The 19,373-nt window shown below is 47.4% G+C and overlaps 6 protein-coding genes across 11 annotated transcripts; 4 read left to right on the forward strand and 2 right to left on the reverse strand.

Moving 5' to 3' along the window:
- The first annotated feature begins 226 nt into the window (after positions 1-226).
- Positions 227-5,648, forward strand: kat-60L1 (katanin p60-like 1). 4 transcript variants are annotated; one of them, XM_017164758.3, is made up of 5 exons: positions 227-453; positions 3,621-3,898; positions 3,952-4,589; positions 4,657-5,131; positions 5,191-5,648. In XM_017164758.3, exons 1-5 carry the CDS (start codon positions 332-334, stop codon positions 5,514-5,516), a joined length of 1,839 nt encoding a protein of 612 aa, XP_017020247.1. In that variant the 5' UTR covers positions 227-331; the 3' UTR covers positions 5,517-5,648. The 4 variants fall into 4 exon arrangements, with proteins under 4 accessions (XP_017020247.1, XP_017020248.1, XP_017020245.1 ...); XM_017164759.3 differs by having other exon boundaries at positions 228-453; positions 3,964-4,589; XM_017164756.3 differs by lacking the exon at positions 227-453 and adding an exon at positions 1,608-2,024.
- A 101-nt stretch (positions 5,649-5,749) lies between these two features.
- Hat1 (histone acetyltransferase 1) lies at positions 5,750-7,735 on the reverse strand. Its single transcript, XM_017164763.3, has 4 exons — positions 7,596-7,735; positions 7,153-7,515; positions 6,598-7,099; positions 5,750-6,541 (listed from the first exon to the last, which is right to left on the reverse strand). The coding sequence occupies exons 2-4, from the start codon at positions 7,217-7,219 to the stop codon at positions 5,893-5,895; spliced, it is 1,218 nt and encodes a 405-aa protein (XP_017020252.1). The 5' UTR covers positions 7,220-7,515; positions 7,596-7,735; the 3' UTR covers positions 5,750-5,892.
- A 65-nt stretch (positions 7,736-7,800) lies between these two features.
- On the forward strand, positions 7,801-9,895 carry Rpn5 (regulatory particle non-ATPase 5). 2 transcript variants are annotated; one of them, XM_070286824.1, is made up of 4 exons: positions 7,801-8,031; positions 8,098-9,152; positions 9,209-9,365; positions 9,427-9,895. In XM_070286824.1, the coding sequence occupies exons 2-4, from the start codon at positions 8,104-8,106 to the stop codon at positions 9,727-9,729; spliced, it is 1,509 nt and encodes a 502-aa protein (XP_070142925.1). In that variant the 5' UTR covers positions 7,801-8,031; positions 8,098-8,103; the 3' UTR covers positions 9,730-9,895. The 2 variants fall into 2 exon arrangements, with proteins under 2 accessions (XP_070142925.1, XP_017020249.1); XM_017164760.3 differs by having other exon boundaries at positions 7,802-8,027.
- Positions 9,896-10,099: 204 nt separating this feature from the next.
- Positions 10,100-11,629, forward strand: Hpf1 (Histone PARylation factor 1). Its single transcript, XM_017164762.3, has one exon. The coding sequence runs from the start codon at positions 10,251-10,253 to the stop codon at positions 11,565-11,567; it is 1,317 nt and encodes a 438-aa protein (XP_017020251.1). The 5' UTR covers positions 10,100-10,250; the 3' UTR covers positions 11,568-11,629.
- PSMG1 (Proteasome assembly chaperone 1) lies at positions 11,550-12,548 on the reverse strand. The gene is made up of 3 exons (XM_017164764.3): positions 12,355-12,548; positions 11,877-12,304; positions 11,550-11,816 (listed from the first exon to the last, which is right to left on the reverse strand). The coding sequence occupies exons 1-3, from the start codon at positions 12,453-12,455 to the stop codon at positions 11,638-11,640; spliced, it is 708 nt and encodes a 235-aa protein (XP_017020253.1). The 5' UTR covers positions 12,456-12,548; the 3' UTR covers positions 11,550-11,637.
- A 478-nt stretch (positions 12,549-13,026) lies between these two features.
- On the forward strand, positions 13,027-17,300 carry LOC108073242 (uncharacterized). Of its 2 annotated transcripts, none has more exons than XM_070286704.1 (5): positions 13,027-13,370; positions 13,483-13,629; positions 13,692-14,178; positions 14,249-14,396; positions 14,523-17,300. In XM_070286704.1, the coding sequence occupies exons 1-5, from the start codon at positions 13,215-13,217 to the stop codon at positions 16,528-16,530; spliced, it is 2,946 nt and encodes a 981-aa protein (XP_070142805.1). In that variant the 5' UTR covers positions 13,027-13,214; the 3' UTR covers positions 16,531-17,300. The 2 variants fall into 2 exon arrangements, with proteins under 2 accessions (XP_070142805.1, XP_017020285.1); XM_017164796.3 differs by having other exon boundaries at positions 13,713-14,178.
- The last annotated feature ends 2,073 nt before the right edge of the window (positions 17,301-19,373 follow it).

A 19,373-nucleotide genomic window follows, 5' to 3' on the forward strand; every position in this document is an offset into this window, starting at 1 on the left:
TGTGCATCGGCGCGAGTGGTGGAGCAACAGCACCAGCCTGGACGTCCTTGCTGCAGTCGAAAATTGCGCAATTGTTTACAATTATTGGAAGAGAGAGCAGCAGTTCGAAGAGAGGAAAGCTGCGGAAGAGAGTGAAAGCTTTTTCGCAGCATCCTTCCCTCTTTCACTATCTCTCCTTCAATCTCCATTTTGACGTTGCCTGTGTGAAGAACAGATGCAACATTTTTTCAAACACAACTTTTTCGGACTAAAGTAAACAACAAAAGTCACCAAAATAAACAAAATTCTCAATAAAAATTATTAAAAACTCTAAAAGCGTTGGAGCAACAGGATGCGGGGCGAGGAGACGACATACAGGCGCACGACGCGCGAGAAGATTGTGCTGCGAGGGAACACAACCATACGCACCGTGGACTCCACTTCCACATACCTGCCCGTGATGAGTTCAGCGGGGTGAGTTACGCCAAGGGATGGCCAGGGGCAGGGGCGGCAAAGGGTATAGCAATTAGAGGCATAAGGCGTGCCGGGCCACTTGAGCGTTCCATGACTGTTGTCGTGGCGGTGAAATCGATTTTTATCTCGGGATGTGCAGCTGATTTTCAGATACAGACGTATCTATTATAGACGACCTTCGGATGTGGCTTTCCTCTGGCTTTTCGACTTTGCTCTTGGCGTTGACAAATCTCTCCAAGCACCCGGACTGCGCTGCTCTCCAAAGTATGCTATGCTTAATGGGGCCCGCGATTGCAGGCCAACTCGAGTGCCGGCTTTCTCCTCCGCATGCAAGCTTGCCATTAAATTACATAGCCGGCAAATTATTAAGAACCTAGTGCCACTCGAGGGGGTAAATACACGGTCCTGCATAAGTGTGTGTTCCGCCTTGCTTTACCCAGAAATCGATGGAATCTTCTGCTAGGTGCTAGCGTGCATTGACCATAGGACCGGTACGGTCCGCCAGGCTTGTTGAAAAGGAAGTATATGCGTAAATCGAAACTTGTATATCCTTTCCCGTTTAAAAAATGCACTTTATAACTACTTAAAGGATCAAGATTTGGCACTAAACAAATTACAAATCGGATGGAAAACTAGTTTTAAGTTATAAACAATGCATTAAATGGTGCACAAAAGACATTTTTTAACTTTCAGTTCTACGGACAGGAAGTAACTAATATAAGTTTTTACCATAAATCTATAAATAGCCTTAAGAATTAATATAGAAAAATCTTAGTAATCATAGCATTTTCCCCACAAAATAGTCAATCTGCTCCTTAGAGCTGCTTCCTCTTAGTTATGGTACCCTTTCCTTGGGAATAACCATGATTGAAACCGCCCCCAAGCAGTGCCCAGGCGAAACTTCCTTTAACCTCAATTCGCATTCACACGGACGACGCACACTAGTCGACTAGGAAAACTACCCGGCTGAGAATGTATGTGCGGAGTGAACTGGTCAGCTTTGTTGTGGACACAAAGCGTCGTCGTCGTCGGCGCCGTCGTCCAGTCAAGCGGTCAGTTGGTCTGCAACCCTTGAGTCGTCAGGTGGACGCTCGTCGTCTCCTCTCGGGTCACCTATTCAAGCCTCTACTGGAGGCCAGCAATCGAAGTGTCCGGGCGGGGACTGTCAGGGAGCCAAGTTTCCGCTCTCAAACCGAATTGCGTGTTGTTTTTAAATTTTAAGTGAAGTGTTGTGTGTCTGTCTCGTCGTTTTCTGTCTTCATTGTGATGTTCAACACCAGTGCCCAGAATTGGTTTGGCATGGGCCAGACATCGGGGGCTCCGGCCGGCGGTGTTGCCCAGTTGCTCAACAACAACAACTCGGGTGTGTACCAGTCCCAGCAGACGGCACCGCATCCCTTTATGCGCCAGCGATCGCTGACCAGTTCCAATCCCGCCCTGGAGCGCTCCACTGCGATGGCCCTAAGGCCACAGTCGCCGCCGAATGTTCAGGTGGAGTACGAAGTGGCGGTGCCCTTTGTCTCCACATATCGACACACTCCATATCACTCGCTATGGGATCTGCACCAGTGGTAAGAGCTACTGGGGATATCCTTAATTTAAATGAGTTTCATACATGTCTTGGGATTATCTTTTAGATTTTATAAATAAAATATATGGTAGAGATTGCAAGTAAACTAGATTTAAACCATCTTAGTTAAAATTATAAAAATTACATGAGGTTTAATGAAATATTTTGGATTAGTTCAGTCCACTCATGATAGCTAAGTTTCCTGGCCTAACAAGTAATCCTGGAGACTTCATAGGTTTGTGGGAACTTAAAATGACTTTCTGCTTTACATAGAACACAAAGAGCTTCCGAGTAAAGTGACCCTCCTTGACCCCTTCCAGTTCCCACGTGGAAAACGTATTTCTGCCAGTCATAATTGCCATTTGCTGTAATTTGCATAGGGAAAAACGTTGTTTTTTGTCTTTTGCAATGGCTTTATCGAGTGGAAATTAGCATAAACACCTCTTGGTGACACGAATTTTAAAGAGACCATCATAACTAATCGTCCAAGGATACCGACCACTTCTCAACCTGGTGGTTTTCCACGCTTTTCCGGCCTTGTAACACTTTGCCAATCAATCAATGGCTCAATTAAAATGCATGTAATGCCTAGATTAGGCCCATCGATACTACTTGAACCAAGTATATAGAACAAACCCTAGATGGCCTAGTTAGTCGCTTGGATAATCAGGGGCTCGCTAGCCGCTTCGCTCCCCTCAGGAATCAGAAAGCAGAAAACAGAGCAGAGAAATCGTGGGCGAGCACATAGGAAACATTAACCTAAATTCGAACGAGCATGGCGCACAATATAAATACAAAGCGGATGTGGCAGGAGTCAGGCAATATGGCCGGGAATTATGGCCTACTGCTGCTGCCAACTTAATTAGCCTGGCGTACAAAATATTGCGGCATACTTCTCAGATCGAGATTTACAATGCTTCGACCGGAAAAGCCTGTAAAGGCTTTAATGTTGCCGGATGACGCATGCAAAAGCCAAAAAAAAAAGAAAAACAATTCGAATGCGAATACCAAAGTTAACAATTGTCGCCGCCGGCACGTCAATAACCTGGCCGAAAGCCCGCAAGTTTATTGACCCTATCTACCTGCTAACTGAATAACCGGCCCCCTTGGGAGGCACCACGAACTCTTTTATTTCCTAGAAATTCCCGAGCATTGTCAGTGGGAATGGAGGGGTAACGGAAGGACCCCGGCTAGGGCTAGCTAAAGCTAATATTAGACGGCTAGACACACGAGGAATCCAACCCATACACATGTGCACACACCAGGACACGCAAAGTACTTGTCCGCGGCTGATAAAGCAAATGACCTTTGCGACATGGCCAAGTTGAATGGCAAACGCCATGGAGCAGACAAAACAGTTATGGATAGTAAGCAAAAAGTTTTCAAAATGAGATATTAATTATCATGAGTTATGTGGCTTTAAAAAAAAAATATATTGCTTAATATTATAATCAGAAGGACAGGCATCCTGATCGGAGAATCTATGGAGCTAACTATCTATAAATGTAGCTTTAACTTTTTTTGTTCTCCAAGGATATGGAGCTAAATAATATTTAAAGGTTTCTATTCTATATATCTCATTTTTTAACTCTTCCAGCTCATCTACACCCCCCACAAGCCTTTCGCACATGGCCCGGATGATGGACTCCCTGATCCTGGACTCACTGTCGCCATTTGGCTTTACCAAGATCACGGCCACCAGTCGACCCTCTCGAAATGCCAACGGCATGAAAAAACCTTCCGCTGATGGTGTCCTCTCCTCGCCCGCGGATCGTCAGAACCGACCGATTAACAATCTCGGCGCTAATGCTCCTGGAGGATTGGGCATCGGCGGAAGTGTTCCACTGCGCAGCAAGCAGCGGCTGCCCACTCAAGGTTCGTGATCCACAGCTATTAGGGTCTATTATATAACCATTAATAAAACGTAGTCTCTGCCGCAGAAGTAGCCCCACAACCGCGTCCAAGCCAGACGGCCCAGATGCCGTTCCCCTCGCAGCAACAGGACAATCGGTGGGTATCCTCCCTGAGGCGTCGCGATCCCGAGCTCCAGCCCACACTGCCCTCCATCAGCAGTAATGCAAACAGCAGCAGCCTTAGCCAGAGTCATCATGGTAGTGCCGGAAATGTGGGTCTGGCGGGCGGTGGGGGACCAATTCCCACTACCAGTGTGGGAAATATGAGGCTGGGAAGACCAGGAAGGGCATCCGCCTTGACTGCCGCTGTAAGGAAGAGTCGATCCGTGGAGCGAATGCGGGCAAGAAAACTGAGCACCAACACCCAGCTAACCCTGAAGCACAAGCCGGTTAAGAAGAACTCACTCGATGAGAACTCCAACTCGGATGACCAGGATGCCACCACATCTCTGGAGGATAACTCGCAGGCCCAGTCCCTGTCTACCAGTCACAATACGCCCAAGTGCTCGCCGAAGACCAAGGTCAAGCACTTCTCTCCCCTCGGCTACGAGGGTCACTTGGTGGACACTCTCGAGAAGGACATTTTGCAGAGGCATCCGTGCATCAAATGGACGGATGTGGCTGGGCTCAACGAGGCCAAGACAATACTCCAGGTGTGCTTCGTATTCAGGCAGGATCAGAATGAATCTTCGATACTAAATTATTTAATTATTTGAACAGGAAGCAGTGGTGCTTCCGGTCATAATGCCGGAATTCTTTAAGGGAATCCGGCGGCCGTGGCGAGGAGTGCTGATGGTGGGTCCACCGGGAACCGGAAAGACCATGCTGGCCAAGGCTGTGGCCACCGAGTGTGGCACTACCTTCTTCAACGTGTCGTCCTCGACGCTAACATCCAAGTACCGGGGCGAGAGCGAGAAGCTGGTGCGTCTGCTTTTCGAGATGGCTCGCTTCTATGCCCCCAGCACGATCTTCATTGACGAGATCGATGCTCTGTGTGCCTCCAGGGGTAGCGATTCGGAGCATGAGGCCAGTCGTCGGTTTAAGGCTGAGCTGCTCATCCAAATGGACGGACTCAATGCGAGCATGCAGGAGGAGAAGGTGATTATGGTGCTGGCAGCCACCAATCATCCGTGGGACATTGACGAGGCGTTCCGCAGACGCTTTGAAAAGCGGATTTACATACCATTGCCGAACGGTGAGTTAAATTACCTAAAAATCCAAACTTATTTCCATTGATTTCCTATTATTTCTCAGAGGACACCCGTTCGGCCCTGCTCAAGCTCTGCCTTAAGGATGTCTGCCTGTCGCCCAACTTGAACACCGGACTGATTGGCGATGAGCTCCAGGGGTACTCCGGATCGGACATCAGCAACGTTTGCCGTGACGCCTCCATGATGGCCATGCGCCGCCTTATCTCGGGCCGCACTCCAGATCAAATCAAGCAGATCCGGCGCGAGGAGGTGGACCTGCCCATCACACTGCAGGACTTTCAGGATGCAAGGCAGCGCACCAAGAAGTCCGTGTCCGCGGACGATGTGGCCCGCTTCGAGAAGTGGATGGAGGAGTACGGGTCCTGCTAGTTGTACGGGCTGCTGGCCCAGCACCCACGATGATTGTATCCCTTGCGTACTTCCAAGCCTCAATTGCAATACTTTTCAATCTGTAAAAATCGTACTCGTTAGTCGTAAAAAGTAAAGTTTTTGTTTTATATACGCTTTTTTGCTCAAGTGCCCCACGCCCAGCATTGCCCCTCTATATATGCGCACACGGTAATCTGAAATCTTACAAATACATGATATATACACCGGAGATATATGTAATTTTTAATATTTATTCGACAAAATCCTATTGTAGGCTTATAGCAATATAATGTATTTTGTAATCAACATATTTAGAAAACGGAAAACGAAATAAATTACTCATCAACACCCCTTGGATCCGATCCGCAGACAGAGCTTACAAGGCTCTTAGTTTGGCAATGGTTTTCTGGTAGTCCTGCTCGACCACAGTGTACTCCTCCTGCAGCTGATCCATGCGCTGCTTTACCGTAGGCAGGCGGGCCCTTATCATTTCCGTGTCCATCTTGAGACGCTCCATTTTCTGTAGATCCTTCATCTGCTTGTAGTGGACGGCATTCAACCTTTTCTTGACCTCGAGCCGGTAGGCCTTGTACTCCTTTTCCTCATTGATATTGGTGTAGAACAGACGCAGCAGCTCGTATACCTTCCGCACCTGGTGGGGATTCAGCTTCAGGGTTTCGCGAGCCTCCCGCACCATCTCCTTGTTAAATCCCTTGACGATCTCCGCGCGGGCGAACGACTTCAGTTCCTTGCAGAAACGAGCGTCCACAAAGTTGCGCAACCGTTGAAAATCCTCTGACGGATCCTCCACTGTGATATCGATTACATTCTTTTGCGCCTGGTAGAACTTGTAAATGCTCTCCACCATCTGGGTGGCGAGTCCAAGCTTCTGGAAGGGTGGCAATATAAGCATCTGACTAATCCTCGGCCGCTTGTTTTCCGGATAGGCATAGTACTCGTATACAGTGGTATAGCCAGCAGTGGCGTATTGCCACTGGCCATCGCTGTTCTTGTACTTCTCATAGCTGAAAGAAACAACTGTTTGGAAAGTGCTCCTTCATATTGAAAGGGCATGACTTACCACAAAAAGTAACACCACTGTGGGTCATCGGTGTCGATGTACGAGGCGGCGTCCACGAACCACAATATGAAGGTCTGCAGCCGTCCAAAGAACTTGAGGAATGAAGAGCTCTTGTAGTCGCACTGGTAGATTTCAAAAAGCCGTTCGGTTCCATCGTCGGACACCTGGGTATATTCGCCTATCTTCTCGCCAAAGGGTTGAAACTTGTCCGCCTTGTCTAGCGTCTTTAGAAACTCATCCAAGTTGATGAAGTAACAGCCGTCGGGCAGACTCTGTGCAATAGTGCTGACCACGTCGTCGGCCTTGATCTCGCCGCCAGAGATTTCGTTCACCCGGTTACTGTACTCAATGCCCAGGTAAATGTGCAAGGGCCCAGCCGTGTAAAGCACCCGTACATGCAAGTCCTCGTAGCCGAAAATCGTCTCGGACTCGCCGAAGATCTGGTGGGCCATGGCGGGGTGAAAGGTGAGGGCGTCGTTGTTTATGTCGCCTTTCTCTCGAACTGAAAACGGGCGCATTGCAGGGCAGTACTAAAGCTAATGGCAGGCCACTTACTCAGCTTAAAATCCACAACTTCGAGGGCATCGAGCACCAAGGACTGGTATTCCTGAATCTGGGCCATATTGTGAGTCTCGTTTTGGCGCGCAAAATGTGCTTGTAGTTGGAGTGACACAGCAGCACAATTGATTGATACTTTTTGGTTGTGACCCTTGGATAAAACTTAATACACTTATTGTTTTTTAAATCAATTCCAGGGCACGCTTGGTACAAATTAAGTCGACTCTTAAAGGTGTTTAGCAAAATTTACGCGGCTAAACAAAGACCGAAGCCGACAGTGTTGGAGAAGTTATGCAGTCGCCCAGTGTTGACTAACTACGGTTAGCAGATGTACTATCGCATATGGACATTGAACCGATTCTATGGAAAATAATTTGTTTTTTAAATATGAATATAATGAATATACGTATTTATTACGTAATAATAGTTCAAAAACTTACAACTATTATGCGTTATTTATTTGAATTTTAATTTAATCAATGCTTATCAACCCTGATCACTACATAACCGTTGATTATTTCCTTTAGGAGTTTAGCTTTGTTTTCTTTTTTTTAATCTTTTGAATTCTAGTTTGTTCTAAATGTGTCACTACTATCACCAGTTCCCTTTACGCTTTTTTATTTTCATTTCAAAATCAACCCGTCTGTCAGCCGCTGCCCAACACTTGAAAAGTCGCGCAGCCAACTTAACACAGCATTTGTAAGCAGAATTTGTGCAGAGACATTATAATTACAAAAAAAGCCGCTTTTTGATTAAACAGCGCAAAGCATAGCTAACGGTGAACCAACCAGGTTGCCAACCAGTTGCAGTTACAGCTTTTTCCCCAGAGCAAACACCCCTGAGTAGATTCTTCGGCAGGACAAGGGCAAGCGGTGAGTACGGAAAACTGCCTAGTCATAGCGGCAAAAACAGAGGTAACCCGCATTGGATTCTCGCCCGTAGAGCACAATGGATACGTATTTGTTCGATGGCGGCCGCATCACCAAGATGGAGGTGGACTACGAGCCTGCATGTAACGAGAAAATCCCTCTGGCCAAGGAGCTGGCGAAAAAGAACCCCGACGCCTTCCACGAAGCCATCGAGATGATGCTGCAACTGGAGAAACAAACCCGCCTGGGCGCCGACATGGTCTCCTGCTCGCGCGTCCTTGTGGCCATCTGCCAGATCTGCTTTGATGCTGGTAACTGGAACGCTCTCAACGAGTATGTGTCCTTATTGGTGCGCCGGCGCTCCCAGCTGAAGCAGGCTGTGGTAAAGATGATCCAGGAGTGCTACACCTACGTGGACAAGACGCCCGATAAGGAGACCAAGTTGAAGCTTATCGACACCCTGCGCTCGGTTACCGAGGGCAAGATCTACGTGGAGATTGAGCGTGCTCGACTCACAAAGATTCTGGCTGACATCAAGGAGGCCGATGGCGACGTTGCCGCAGCGGCCACTGTCATGGAGGAGCTGCAAGTGGAGACATACGGCTCGATGGACAAGCGCGAGAAGGTCGAGCTCATTCTGGAACAAATGCGCCTCTGCCTGCTCAAGGAGGACTACGTATCTACGCAGATCATCGCCAAGAAGATCAGCATCAAGTTCTTCGACGATCCGGCACAGCATGATCTCAAGCTTAAGTTCTACAACCTGATGATCCAGTTAAACAGGGACACGTCCTTCCTGAAGACTTCGCGTCATTACCAGGCCATTGCTGAGCCGCCGCGCAAGAAGACTGGCCTCACACCCGCTGACTCATCCACGTCTGCAGACGAGCCGAAGAAGAAAGACGAAGAGAAGAAGAAAAAGGAGGAGGACGACAAGGACAAAAAGGCAGAGGTATCCGCGGAGCCTGAGCCGGAGATCGAGCTGACCGAGGCGCAGAAGAAGGAGCTGACGGAAAAACTGGTCTGTGCCGTTCTCTACTGTGTTTTGGCTCCGTTCGACAACGAACAGAGCGATATGATGGCTCATCTGTCTAAAAACAAGAAGCTGGAAGATGTGCCAGCCTACAAGTACGTACTGCAAATCATTATTTTAATTCCAAACTGCAATGACGTTTCATTTACAGAGAAATTCTGCGCTTGTTTATGTCCAAGGAGCTCATCAATTTCGACACATTCAATGGAGATTTTGGCCAGGTGCTGGCCGAGAATGATATGTTCAAGGACAGCACCAAGCACGGCAAGAAGTGCATCACCGAGCTTAAGGATCGTCTGATAGAGCATGTAGGTCCACAGTTGTGAGGTGCTTTGGTTTTCAATGCTAATTTATGACTTGTGCTTACAGAACATTCGCATCATCGCTATGTACTACTCCCGACTGCATTTAACGCGCATGAGCGAGTTGCTGAACCTGCCTCCGAACCGTTGCGAGGAGTACCTGTCCAAGCTGGCCAACAGCGACACCATCCGCGTGAAGATTGACCGCCCGGCCGGCATTATTTACTTCACTCAGAAGAAGACCGCCTCCGACATCCTGAACAACTGGGCCACTGATGTGAACCAACTGATGTCCCTGGTAAACAAGACCTGTCATCTGATCAACAAGGAGGAGTGCGTTTATTCGGTCATGTGCGCTGTCGAGGATTAGTCTGCTTGTTAGAATTCAGTGTGTTTTTCTTTCGGAAACTCCTGCCCATATACAACTGTAACTGTAGTAACCACCCAACCATCAGCATTTCGATTCTCTTTGCAAAGTTTGTATTCATTGAATGAACTACAATAATTAAAACCAACCCTCTAAATATTCATTCTAATTTCGCGCTATGTTTTTGCCAGTCACAGGGAGGAACAAGTCTTGAGTCGTTTTTCAACACTAGAATGTGGGTGGGTGATGCGCGGGCTTACACAGTGGCGTTGGCTTAGAGGGCTGTCATTTCTAAATATTAAATATTTAAAAAAAAAATTGAATTTCTTTGATATGTATTTATCGTATATCATTTAATAATATTGCTGAAAAAGTGGACAATATATTTCTCACCCTGCCTAGAACTTACCTGAGGAACCCCCCAATCAACTTCTTTGTCTGCGCCCCTGAGCGGTTGCCATTCTGTTCAATTGTACCATACTGCACACAATATCGTGAAATTGTTTATATTTTAAAATCGCAGAATGCCCAAAGAGGATTGTAAATACTGGGACAAATGCTATCAGCGTAATCCCGCACACCTTTCCAAGTTCAATCATCCAGAGAAGACGGAGGAAAAAGACAAAGACAAAAAAGTGGCGCCAAAAAGAAGTGCATCCGCGCAACCAGAGGAAAAAGCTAACCCCAACGAAAGCAGCTCTAGTACGGAGAGCGGTAATATGGAGGATCAGCAGGAGCAGGCCAGGGGCAGCTACGAAACAGAAACGGCGGAGCTGCAAAAGGAGGCCCTGAGCAATATTTCTGGCAAGAACTATATGGAGATTCTGGAGAAGCGGATCCGGTTATCCGTGCAGCAGGAGTACGACAACCTCTGTGAGACCAACGAGTTCATCAGGCACAAATTTCTGGTCGAAATGCCACCGGATTTCTACGAGTTCTGGAAATTTGTGGGAACTCTGAAAACCGATACCTCAAAACCCAAGACTGCCGGTCTGGAGCATCTCGATAAAGTATTCCAACTGCAGTTGGTGGGTCCCTTTGAGTTCCTCGCTGGAAAATTTCACGGAGCCAAAATGGGGGAACCGGGCGATTACCTCCGCCACTGGCGCTTCTACTACGACCCGCCGGAGTTCCAGACGATCTTTGTGCGCCGGGGCACTGGGATTCACTATGGCTATTGGCGCGACGTGCCGCAGGACAAGGAGAACCTCTTAATCGCCCGCAACGACTCCGCCAAGGGCTGCGAATTCGAGTTTGTGGCTGGAAACATTTTCGATGCGTTCCTCTACTTTCTGGAGCATGATTTTTTGGGTACTCCGTTCACCACCGGACAGTTAAGTGGGGCCAAAAAGGCGGTGCCGAAGTACTTGAGCGACCATTCCCTGGAACTACCACAGCTGGACCGATTGCAGCGGGAACGCAACAAGCGGGTGGTAGCCAAGACGTTCCACCGTGCCGGAATTGTGGTGCCCTTCGATCGGAAGACGCAGGTGGGCTACCGTGCGCTCGCCGTCAGTGATGCCGAGCTCAAGAAGATGCTGGCCCTACTGGAGCACAAGGATATTGATGGTCAAGCCGCCAAACAGGCAGTTTTGGAGAAGCTGCAGCCGGTGGCTAATGCCGCCATCATTGCCGTCGATGAATCCGACTTTGGCAGTGCTTTGGAGCTAGGTACCGACCTGTTCAGCAGCGGCCACAAGGAGCTGCACATGTTGGCGTCCTCTCTGCTGGTGCCCGCCTATTCTATGTTATCCCGCCCGCAGTTTATCGCCATAGCCAAGGCGCACATGGAGCAGCGTAGCCGGGAGGTGAACCTTTGCATGTTTGAAGTACTAAAGTAATTCGATTTTTTATTCCGCAACCTTTTTATGAATGAATTAAAACTAGAAAACACCAGCCAAAAGTCAATTTTTACATGTACAGATAGGAGCTCTCCTTGCGCGGTGGGATATAGCTGGAATTGCAGGTCACGCCCACAGATTTCAGCAGCTTCAGTACTGGTTGGGCAGCTGTAGAGTCGAGGGGCAACTTGTCGGTGTAGATGACAAAGGAGCTTACCGGCAACTCTTCCTGATCGCGCCAACTGGCAACTATAATAAAGGTAAGAAAGTGAGATAAAAGGTAGCTATCCGGAATCCAGGACAACTTACTGCCCGCCGCTACTCCGGCAATGAAATTGGGAGCTTCCAGTTCAGTAATATCCTTCTGGTTGACCCCCACACCACGAACTATGGCTACGTGATCACTGTAGAACTGGATTTCCTCGCTTTTGAACTCAACCTTTGGCTTCAACGTGAGGGTGACCACGTTCTTTGCCAGCTTTGCGTAGGGCAGTAGAAGCTCCGTGACTTCGCCACTGCTGGACAAGTCATCCTCCAGGATGGCCAGCAACTGTTTGGAGGAGGCATTCCAGTGGAGGGACGAAGTCTTAGCTGGGATGCTGCAGAGACGTTTCGAGTCCTTTGCCAGCACAGTGGTGGCAAAGTGTGTGACATGGGGTCCTTCAATGACCACCAGAAGATCGCTCGCCACCGGGGCTACATCTCCAGCCGATTCGACATCAAATTTCAGCTGCAGCCTGCGAATTTCACGGATTAATACAACGTAAACACAGCAAAAGTAACTCACTTCTCAGCCGGCTTCATGTTCTCGAACTCATCCTCCTCGCAGTCGTCCCAAAAGGCGCGGGACGACGGGATATTAAGTTCGCCAAATCCGGGACAACTCATTGTGTATACAGGGAAGTTAATTTATGTACGAAACGAATTCGGTGAGCTTAATTCCGGTCAGTGTTTTGTTCAAGTCATCAGTGTGACCATGTGCTGAACGCCAAAATTTCTACTAGACCGGCTTAAATTATAAATTGGGACTGGTTGCACTAGTTATAAATGATTTAAAAAATAATTGTTATTGTGCAGGGTTTTATAATTTTAGTCGGAAGTTTGCAATGCAGAGAATGATAACGTTCTAACCTTATAAAGTATATATATTGTTGATCAGCATCAATAGCAGAGTCGATTTAGCCATGCCCGTCTCTCCGTTTTGAAGCTGAGTCAAACTTTGCAGATAGAACAAATATTTTAGCTTCGCTGATTTTGAAAATTTTTTAATATGCTTTGAGATATGGTCATTTTGTATTATTTCAGAATTTCGGATTTAATTTTAATTTCTTTGATATTTAAAGACGCGAGCCTGGTGTAAGCCCTACATTTTCGGCGATGAGAACGGTCCAAATATGGTATTTTCCCGTAAATACCGACTTGCTGTTTAAATACCAATGCACTGCTTCAGAGAACCTGCGCTCAAGTCACGGTAACACTGAAAACAAAAAATGCAAGATGCAGGCGTAAATTCGAATTGGAAAAAACAATTTGATCGCGTTTAAGACACCGCTTAAAACCCTCTTTCGGGCGATAAGGACTCGGCCCGCAGTGCGCGACAATTGTGCCCAAGTTCGGGAAGCTACAGCGGGCGAAAAAACCAGCGCCATGAGGAAGCGCAGCTCTCGCTGCAATTCAGACACTTTCAAGGAGCAGCAGATGGATCACAACGGTGACGACATTAGCCTGTTGCAGCGCCCACTGCGCACCGCCCACACGGGATTCGAGGAGGCGCGCCGCGCCTACGAGGATGGTACCAGCGAGGTAGGTTTCCTTTCCTCAAGTGGAGTACGTGACTCAGCTTAGGAGCGTAATGGCGGATTCTCCTTTGACTCAGGCTGGTGATTCCCCGGCTAATACGTCCTTTTCTCCGCAGGTGCGTCAACTACTCAGCCTCGAGTGCAGCCTGATCTACGAATGCAATGTGTGCCGGAACATGTTCCGCAGCCTGGCGAATTTCATCAGCCACAAGCGCGTCTTTTGCTGCGTCAGCGCTCGGTCCGCAAATGGCAATGGATACACAGTGAGTGGGCAGTAAAGACAACCTCATAACGTGACTTTAGCACGCAGGGATCTGTTAATCAGCATAAATACCCCCTTTTGCAGGATCAGAACTCTACAATGATTATACAAACTGGTGGTGGACCGTCGTCGCAGGACATCGAGCACATGCTGCGCAGCCGGAGCACGGGTTGCTCACCAGTGCCACGCGAAGCGCGTCCCATTCGTGGTGGCGGCGGCATGCGAGACCTGAGCGGCGTCATCGAACGCTTGAGACGCGAGAAGGCTCCGGCTCAGGCCAGGCGAAGCTCTCCCACGGTGCTACAACTGGAATCTGTGCCCACCTCCAGCCACGCCGTTTATCAGACTATTAAGGTGGACCAAGAGGACAGCATTCGGACGGAACTGGACGAGGTGCACCGCATGCTCAACCCAGCCGAAACAGTGGTCGGGCCAGATGGCAAGGCATTGACTACGATCAAGCTGGAGCGTCAGGCAGGCAGTGACTCTGGCGAGAACGGCGAGCAGTCCATCAGTGACGAAGCGGAGACAAGCATCTTTTGCGAGATTTGTACGGCAATGAATGGGAGTAGGCCTTGCAATCAATTAGTAACTTGTGGTTTTTCCATTCTCGTCAACAGGCAACCTAACGTTTCAGACGCACAAAACGCTCGAGTTGCACATCCAGAAGCATCACTCATCGTCGTCGTTTGTATTCCAGTGTCCCGCCTGTTCGTTAACCTTTCTGCAGGCCGCTGCAGTTATTCGTCATTTATCCAAGGACCACAAGTAGGTTTTGATTATTACCCAAGCTAATTAATGATTTTAAAAATGAAAACAATATTCTTGGGTGTTTAGAACCTCTCTAATAATTTAATTAAGTTTGTTTTAATATAGAGTTTATTATATTTTCAGGAAACCTACTCGACGTATTCGCATGATGCGGAATACTATCCTGAAGCGTCGCGTTCAGCAAGGAGATATTCAAACCAAGGGTCCCTGTCGTGAGCTGAAGCGTCTGCAGCTCTCTGATGATGTGGTTGGTTATGTGCCAGAGCCATTGAATGCCAGCGGAGAGCAGCGCAAGATAATGTCCTTGTGCATATACTGCGAAAAGTCCTTCGAAAGACGCGCAGCTCTGTCTACCCATTTGCTGAACTGTCGTGCCAAACAGGAGGCTTTGGCTAAACCTGCTCCTTCGGTCAAGAAGCTAAAGACGAAAAGCAACGATTCAAGTCTGGATGCAGCCGATGAGGATCCAACTGCCCCTACAGATTTGACGAAAAGTGAGCCTGCTGAAGAGAGTACACTGCACGAGATGTTTGCTGATCTGCCTGAGCCCAGTGACTCCTTTGGTCCTGGGCTGCACACAGTCTCGCTGGACAAGCTGCAGTTGGCCAATGAAAGCGATTCGGCCAGCGATGAGGCCTCCAACAGTGAGGATGAGCACGAACAGGAGCCTGAGCTTGAGCCTGGAGTTGCTCCGGATTCCAATGCCGATGCAGAGGATGTAAAGGGCAAGACCAAGAAGAAACGCAATGTCCCAGTGGAGAAGCAGCTGCGCTGCCGCTGCAAGATCTGTCACAAGCAGTTTAATGCCCTTGGAAACCTGCGTCGTCACATATCCATGTTTCACTACCGCGCCCGCCGCTTTGGGTGCAATCTGTGCGATTATCGCGCCTTTAGGCGCTACGATATTGTCAACCATCTGGGATTCACCCACAAGATCGAGGGAGATCGGGACCAGCTAACGGAGCAGTATGTTTCTACTCATGAATGCGAGTACTCTCGCGACGATGTGGATGCCGATATCATTCTGTTGGACAAGGAAGATGAGGCATCTGCGGTGGAAGCGGAGTCAAAGCCTCCAATAAAGACCTATGAGCGGCGCTTAAAGCGTGTCAAGGCCGAATCTGAATCTACGGGTGAAGTGAGACCCATATCCCCTACAGCTGAGATAAAGGAAGAGCCCGGCCTGGAATCCATGGAACCCATACCCGCGCCCACGCCCAGCAAAAAGCGTCGCAAGTCGCGCAATCAAATCTCACCCGATTCGGGCGATCACTCGCAGGAGAAGCGTCCTATTCGCAAACGGGTCAAGGCGGTCAACAAGGACTTTGTTTACGATCTGGTTGCCTTCAAGCAGGATGCTTCTGGCCAACAGACACCCGCAGTCCTGCCCGTGGATTCCATGCGGGCCAAGCTGCGGCGCCAGCCCACGGGTAGCAGTGATGAGAACAAGCCCAAACAGTGGGAGGCATATATAACGGAGGCCAAGAAGCCTCTAATACTGGGCATCACCCGCCGCATAATGCTGGACTTGGTGGGCCAGGGTCGAGCCGTATCGGCCACATTGCCTGAATTGCCATCGGAGCGGCCTCAGATACGGCCGCGCCTCATTTCGCACACACGCAGCGACAGTGGCCAGCAGCAGCAACATCCGAATGTGGTGGAAACCGCGCCGAACCCCGTCCCAGAAAATGAGAGTTTCATAGAAAAGATAGCCAAACGCACGGCGGCAGCTGGAAAGGATTCCGCTACCATTAGCAACCTTTGGAACAAGGTCAATATTGCGATAGCCCAGCAGCAGCAACAGGAACAGGATCAGCTGTTGAAAAAGGAACGGGAGCGTGAGCAACAAGCGCAGGAGAAAAAGCCGGAGGAGGAGGAGGAAACACCCCAAGTGGAGCAACCTAAAAGCCCCTTGTCCGAACCACTCTCTCCGCCCCGCATATGCGAAGCCTCCGTTCCCGAAACTCAAACAACAGCCGGCTTGGAGTGCCTTGGCGGTAAGAGCGGTATACCTGGAGCATCCACGATGTTCCCGGCACTTCCTAAGCCACCATCCGTTCTGCAGGCAGCCGCCAACGGGACCATCCAGCTAACCCTAGACAGTCTCCTGCGCGCTGCGTTGCAAAACTAAAAACACAGGCAAAACTGGAGGTCAGTTAAGATTTCTACTGGGCTTTTATGGGGGGAACTCTTGGCTGGTCGCTATTCCATTTACCGTTTTGAATGTAATTCACTAGTGTGTCCTTATTGTAAAACCAACTAAATAAGAAACCAAGCAGAATCAAACCAAGAATCCCTAGATGATAAATACGCTTTGAGTATTACGCGGTAAAAACAAAACAAACCAAAACGAATTCAAAAAATTTGTAGAATAATTTTCGGCTATTAGCAAATGTTTGTTGTTTGTGTGAATTGAAAAAAGTACAGATTTTTTAAAATGTTATAGTTAATACTATATATGTACCTAATTTTATAACCCCACAGAAAGTAAGTCAATACACGCAGAAGTGTAGAAGGTTGATGTGCAAATACACAGCAAATTGCAAGAACTTGAATTTGATTTTATATTTTTCGAGTTAAAAATCGATACTTCATTTGGCAATATCTAAAATTCAGCTGAGGAACCCTGAAAATAAAGTTTTTAAAATTTGGTTCTAGTCAATTTGCTGTCTACATGCACACGTTAAAGCCATGTTTATAAAATGTTAAATTGGCAAGTATTTTGCCAAAAAAAAAAAGAAAAATTCAACACTAAAAGAAGAAACTCACACGCAGACATTTAAAGAATCCCTGATCTACGCGAGTAGTTCAATGTATTTATATATCATTGTAATGTACAAGGTAGAGCCTTAAATCAAATCACCAAAAGATAATAAATCCTACGATAATCACCAACCAAAATGTTTAAATCGATTTGTATTTTATTTTTACTTTAAAATGTATCAAACATATTTATTTTTTCTTTTTTGTGATTGGAAGACAAAATACCGAGCTTAAAACTATATATAAAATATAAAATCGGAAATTAACACATTTTTATTACCACATTTTAAATAGTTTAAACTATTTTTATTTTCTCGAGCTCCAAAATGTATTGCCACTCCCTATCCGAATACCGTGTATTATTCATTCAACCTGATATGCTGTAAACGATGCCTTAAGCTTTAATAATGCAACGATTGCCAGGGTTCAGGCCTAATGAAAACTAATCGAAGACTCAGAATGCCTCATCTGCCGCATCCGTTATTCAGTTTGTTTGCTTATGGCCAAAGTTGCTGCTGCTGCAACATAAACATGTAAACCAAACCAAACCGAACCGAACCGAACCGGAAGGACCCTTTGGCCAAGTTGTTTGGGGTGAAATAGTTGGCCCGTGCCTGTGACTGGGTGAGGGAGACACCATTGATTTATTGCCTGCCATTTTGGGTGAGCCGACAGAGTAGGCTTGCTTTTTTAGAGATCTGCTATCTGCAGATAAGCCCCCAGATGACCCCCTTTGGGACCGGGCTAATTGGCGTTTTTCAATTGCCACACAGAATGCTGAAAGTAAGCATGGAGTGGTGGTGGAAGAGCTCTTGCACTTTGTGTTTCTGCTGGCCGACGGCAGACCCTTGGCTAATTTATTTCTTGAAGCATTTTGAAAAGTTTACGCCTCGCCAGCACATAGACCGCAAATTATTTAATTGCCATCTGGCCATGCCCCCTAAAAGGACGAATGCCTTTGCAGCGCTCAAGGACTTCGCCTCGATGCAATAATTTAAGTGCAAGCTAACCGCAACTTTCTGGCTGAAGCACGCACACAGACACCAAGAGGGGGATGCAGAATGGCCAGCGGCAGGAAGAAGTCATATTAAAAATGAACAAAGGCAAAATGTAAAAAATAGACGGGAGACGAGGGAGTTGCATCCTGTCTGAGTTCGTATTCCTGCTCCAATGCCCCAAAGCTCAGCACTCCGAAAAAGGAAAAAGAACTCAAACTCTGCGGCTTTTGGCCTTGCCCGACCGAAATGCACTTTAATAATGAAAGTTGCGAAATTTTGAAGAACATTGAAAACATTTCGGAATGCAAACCTAATTTCGGTTTTAAAAAACGCAAGTACTGGTCCGCCGGCGCAAAGTATTTCAATTTAAAATTCGTAACGAGCTTACGTGCCAGCAGCTGGCCATCATGGTCAGTTCTTGGACTTTTGTCCGGGAAACCAGCAACGACGACTCCAGTTGCGACCCGGTCGCATTTCAAATTAATGCAAAACCCAAAAGTGTGTGTCTCTGGCACAGTCCAAATTAAATGAAAAATGCCGCTTGGTGCTAGGGATGCGAGGATCAGAAAGTTAAGGAATCTATTTAAAATAAAATTATTTCAAAATTGTAAACAATTAATATTTTTTTAAATATATTTAATATTATTTATATTTATTTGAAACCAAGCTTTAAATAATTAAATAAGCTTAGCTTAGCACCGATTTCTTAGTTTAAATGCAGGCAAACCCAAAGTAATTAATGCAATTACATTATTATTCAAAACAAAGTGGCACATGACCATCATCCCAGGCATTTTCCTTTATTTCCTCTGCCCCAATTTCGCAGCTCTGGTGCATACGTTCATTGTCTTCTAAGCTCACCGAGATCCTTTGTCTTTCATTACTATAATTTCGCCTGCTCATCTCTAACTGAATAATGGCCAGGAGTAGGTCACAGTGTCGGGGAGATTACCTGCTTAAGACTCACTGCGGTTGTGCCAGGAAAATTGTGTAACTGCTTTAAATTTTTAATGCGTGTGTGTGTGTGCAGGTGCATCTGCAGCTTTTTGGGCTCCAGGATCTCCCGGGCTAAATCAAGAAGGTGCCCGCCGGGCTAGTAAAGCGTTTCATTGTGGCGTACATTTGTGCAGTTTTTGCGGCGGACAAATGGAAATTTCAAGCCTATTACATAAATGTTTAAATGGGCAAATGGGTTGGACGGCCGGAAAGTGTC

Source organism: Drosophila kikkawai, chromosome 3R (genome assembly GCF_030179895.1).
Source record: "Drosophila kikkawai strain 14028-0561.14 chromosome 3R, DkikHiC1v2, whole genome shotgun sequence".
Lineage (NCBI taxonomy): Eukaryota > Metazoa > Arthropoda > Insecta > Diptera > Drosophilidae > Drosophila > Drosophila kikkawai.